Source organism: Juglans regia, chromosome 10 (assembly GCF_001411555.2).
Source record: "Juglans regia cultivar Chandler chromosome 10, Walnut 2.0, whole genome shotgun sequence".
Lineage (NCBI taxonomy): Eukaryota > Viridiplantae > Streptophyta > Magnoliopsida > Fagales > Juglandaceae > Juglans > Juglans regia.
Window position 1 is genome coordinate 21,567,065 of NC_049910.1, and position 2,513 is coordinate 21,569,577.

The 2,513-nt window shown below is 37.6% G+C and overlaps 1 protein-coding gene across 1 annotated transcript; it reads right to left on the reverse strand.

Annotated features, from left to right (window-relative positions):
- Positions 1-401: 401 nt before the first annotated feature.
- On the reverse strand, positions 402-2,259 carry LOC109020986 (GDSL esterase/lipase At2g42990-like). Its single transcript, XM_019003528.2, has 3 exons — positions 1,824-2,259; positions 1,153-1,642; positions 402-672 (listed from the first exon to the last, which is right to left on the reverse strand). The coding sequence occupies exons 1-3, from the start codon at positions 2,187-2,189 to the stop codon at positions 479-481; spliced, it is 1,050 nt and encodes a 349-aa protein (XP_018859073.2). The 5' UTR covers positions 2,190-2,259; the 3' UTR covers positions 402-478.
- Between the last annotated feature and the right edge of the window lie 254 nt (positions 2,260-2,513).

The following is a 2,513-nucleotide window of genomic DNA, read 5'->3' on the forward strand; positions in this document are numbered from 1 at the left end:
CGATAACGACTATTTGTAACAAAAACAGACTCATTTTGAGAAGAAATAATCATTTTCGCTATAACTAGATTAGCTTGTAACCACAATCTTCATTATTTTCCACCAAATCTCTGAAATATATATTCTTTTAAGTTGCAAAATTGCGAGAGTTTGCAACAAAAAAAGGAATAATTATATTTATATAAGTTTCTTTACTATCAATCAATATATATAATAGTGTCTCACTTCATTAAAAATATTTAACTTTTCTTTTATTTCAATTCTAAATTTTATACAATCGTCCTCCAATATTTAAAATATAAAGTTGTAAAAATAACTATAAAAAATATTGTATGTATATCATTATTCAAAAGAGAATAAAGGAAAAAAGAAAAAAGAAAAAAGTGAGAGACTGAGGCCGGGCGACCTAAGCTGAAATTCCATTCAATTGACAGGGGATCAGATGCCAATATATTGTATGTAACATGAGAAGTAGACATCAAAGGAACTTGGCCAGAAACATTTTAAATAAATGATGGGAGATTATCTGACTTGTTTTCTCAGAAGGATGGAAGGCATCCCAGAACACATATTTATTTGCATCTGTGCATGTAAATGGACTTCGTGGATCGCAGAGGTAGCTCATCTCAAATGTCCCAGTGCCGCAGCACCCCACTCCTACAACCTCGAATCCTGCCAACCAAAACCATTAGAACCCGTTTCGTTTCCTTACTTTTTTTGTGTTTTGTTTTTCTCCTTTTTATTTCTAAAAATGCCATAGTTTTCTGGTTGAAGTGGCATAGCTAGCTAAACGGTTGATAATAATCCTCCCTAGTTAGCTCTACGGCCGCGCAAGCTATAGTATATTTTATACTTAATCTATCTATCACAAGTAAATGTACTAACTTTTGTAAGTTTCTAAGGGGTTACCTAGCTACTATATTGTGCAGGCCAAGCCCTGGTTTGGATACAAAGGTGAGATGATCATCTCATCTTATCTAATTTCAACTAATAATCTCACTATCTAAATGGACCCTAAGCCGGACTTTCTAGTTTGTTCATGAACGGTTACGAATTCTGAAGGCTGGAAATAATTTAATAAAAAGAAAGAGAATGAAGGAAATATCTATCCAAAGTAAAGAAGGAAAGAAATATATGTGCAGATTAACTTACCATAGGTAGAGGGCCTGGTAATAATTTGCATAAAAATGTTAAATGCGTCTGCAAAAACCAGTTTAAGCCCAGGAAACTCCTTGTTCAGCATTGCCACCAAACCCTTCAATTTCCCATTAAATTCCACGGCCAAGTTGTTGTATCTCTCCACGCAACCATGATTATCCATAATATTTGTGGTCCTCTGCAATGGCAAACATCCCATTGGAGGAACCCCAGTTAAGGACATCTTCCGAGCTCCTAGTTCATACAGTTTCTGAATGAAATTCCTTGCAAGTATGATGAGGAAATCCTCGTACTGTTTGATGGTGAACTGGGATTGTCGATTAGGGAGTGCGTAATAGTTCTCCAGGAAATCGTTTGTTCCCACACTAATCAAGTATAAAGCCTCGCGCAGTATTTCGTTTGCCTTCCATTCTCCAACATAGTCTTTCAAATTCTTCTGGTAGTCCTTGTATAACTCCACTTCTCTCCATAAAGGTATCACTCCCTGAAACATGCATAGAACTATTTTTCTTTATTTACCACATAATTTTACATATTAGAGTACCTGAAATTGCATAAGTGTACGTTTATTGGATTGAGGGTATATTGATCCAGCATTCAGGCTCCATAAATATGGTATTGAGAATATGTATGCATAAGAAAGTGGACATTGATACTACTTTTACCAGCACATCAGAAGTGGCATTGTCAAAGCCAGTTCCAGCAGAGGCAAAGCAAACACCAGTAGCAAAATCTGAGATGTTATACATTGGATCCAAGTAGGCTGGTATTACTGGCTTGAGGCCGAAAGCCTCGGAGATAAAGTCAGGAGGAATGCGACCATTAGAGAACCGTCCGGTCGGGCGGCCACCGGGGAAATCACGACCATAAGGGTTGAAATTGCTCCTTGCAATTGTCGGAATCTGGTTGTTGTTGCCTGCATCCACAGATGAGTCTCCAAACACTATAATTGCCGGAACTTTGGCTTTGGATTTTGCTACTAGTACTAGGATGTGAAACAAGAATAACCATGAGACATGCATGTATGCCATTGCCCTTGGTCACTTCAGTGTTTCAGAAATTGCATGGAAATAATGAACATTTGGTGGAAGGTACGTATTCATTAATTTCTTGCATTGAAGTACGTACTCAAGAGGAATTGAGTTTTAAGAAGTTTGGTGGGAATTATAACAATACTCTTAATTGGCCGGGACCACGGCCACAATTATGAGATGTAGCTACCAGGCATAATATAAGGGTCTATTGCAGTAATGTTCAGGAACTCAAACTTTGGGGCTGATAGCCTGATATTGGGGGTAAAAGGTGAATCAAAAACACAAAAGCAGCACAGGGTGAGTTCGTAGCTGGCCTGGCAT

What these genes read in the sequence shown, in the direction of transcription:
- LOC109020986 (XM_019003528.2), bottom strand. Translation starts at nt 2,189, where the DNA reads ATGGCATACATGCATGTCTCATGGTTATTCTTGTTTCACATCCTAGTA. An exon ending in ATGCCACTTCTGATGTGCTG is followed by an intron (nt 1,643 to 1,823) that starts GTAAAAGTAGTA and finishes TGCATGTTTCAG; the next exon opens with GGAGTGATACCTTTATGGAG. An exon ending in TACCAGGCCCTCTACCTATG is followed by an intron (nt 673 to 1,152) that starts GTAAGTTAATCT and finishes TTTGGTTGGCAG; the next exon opens with GATTCGAGGTTGTAGGAGTG.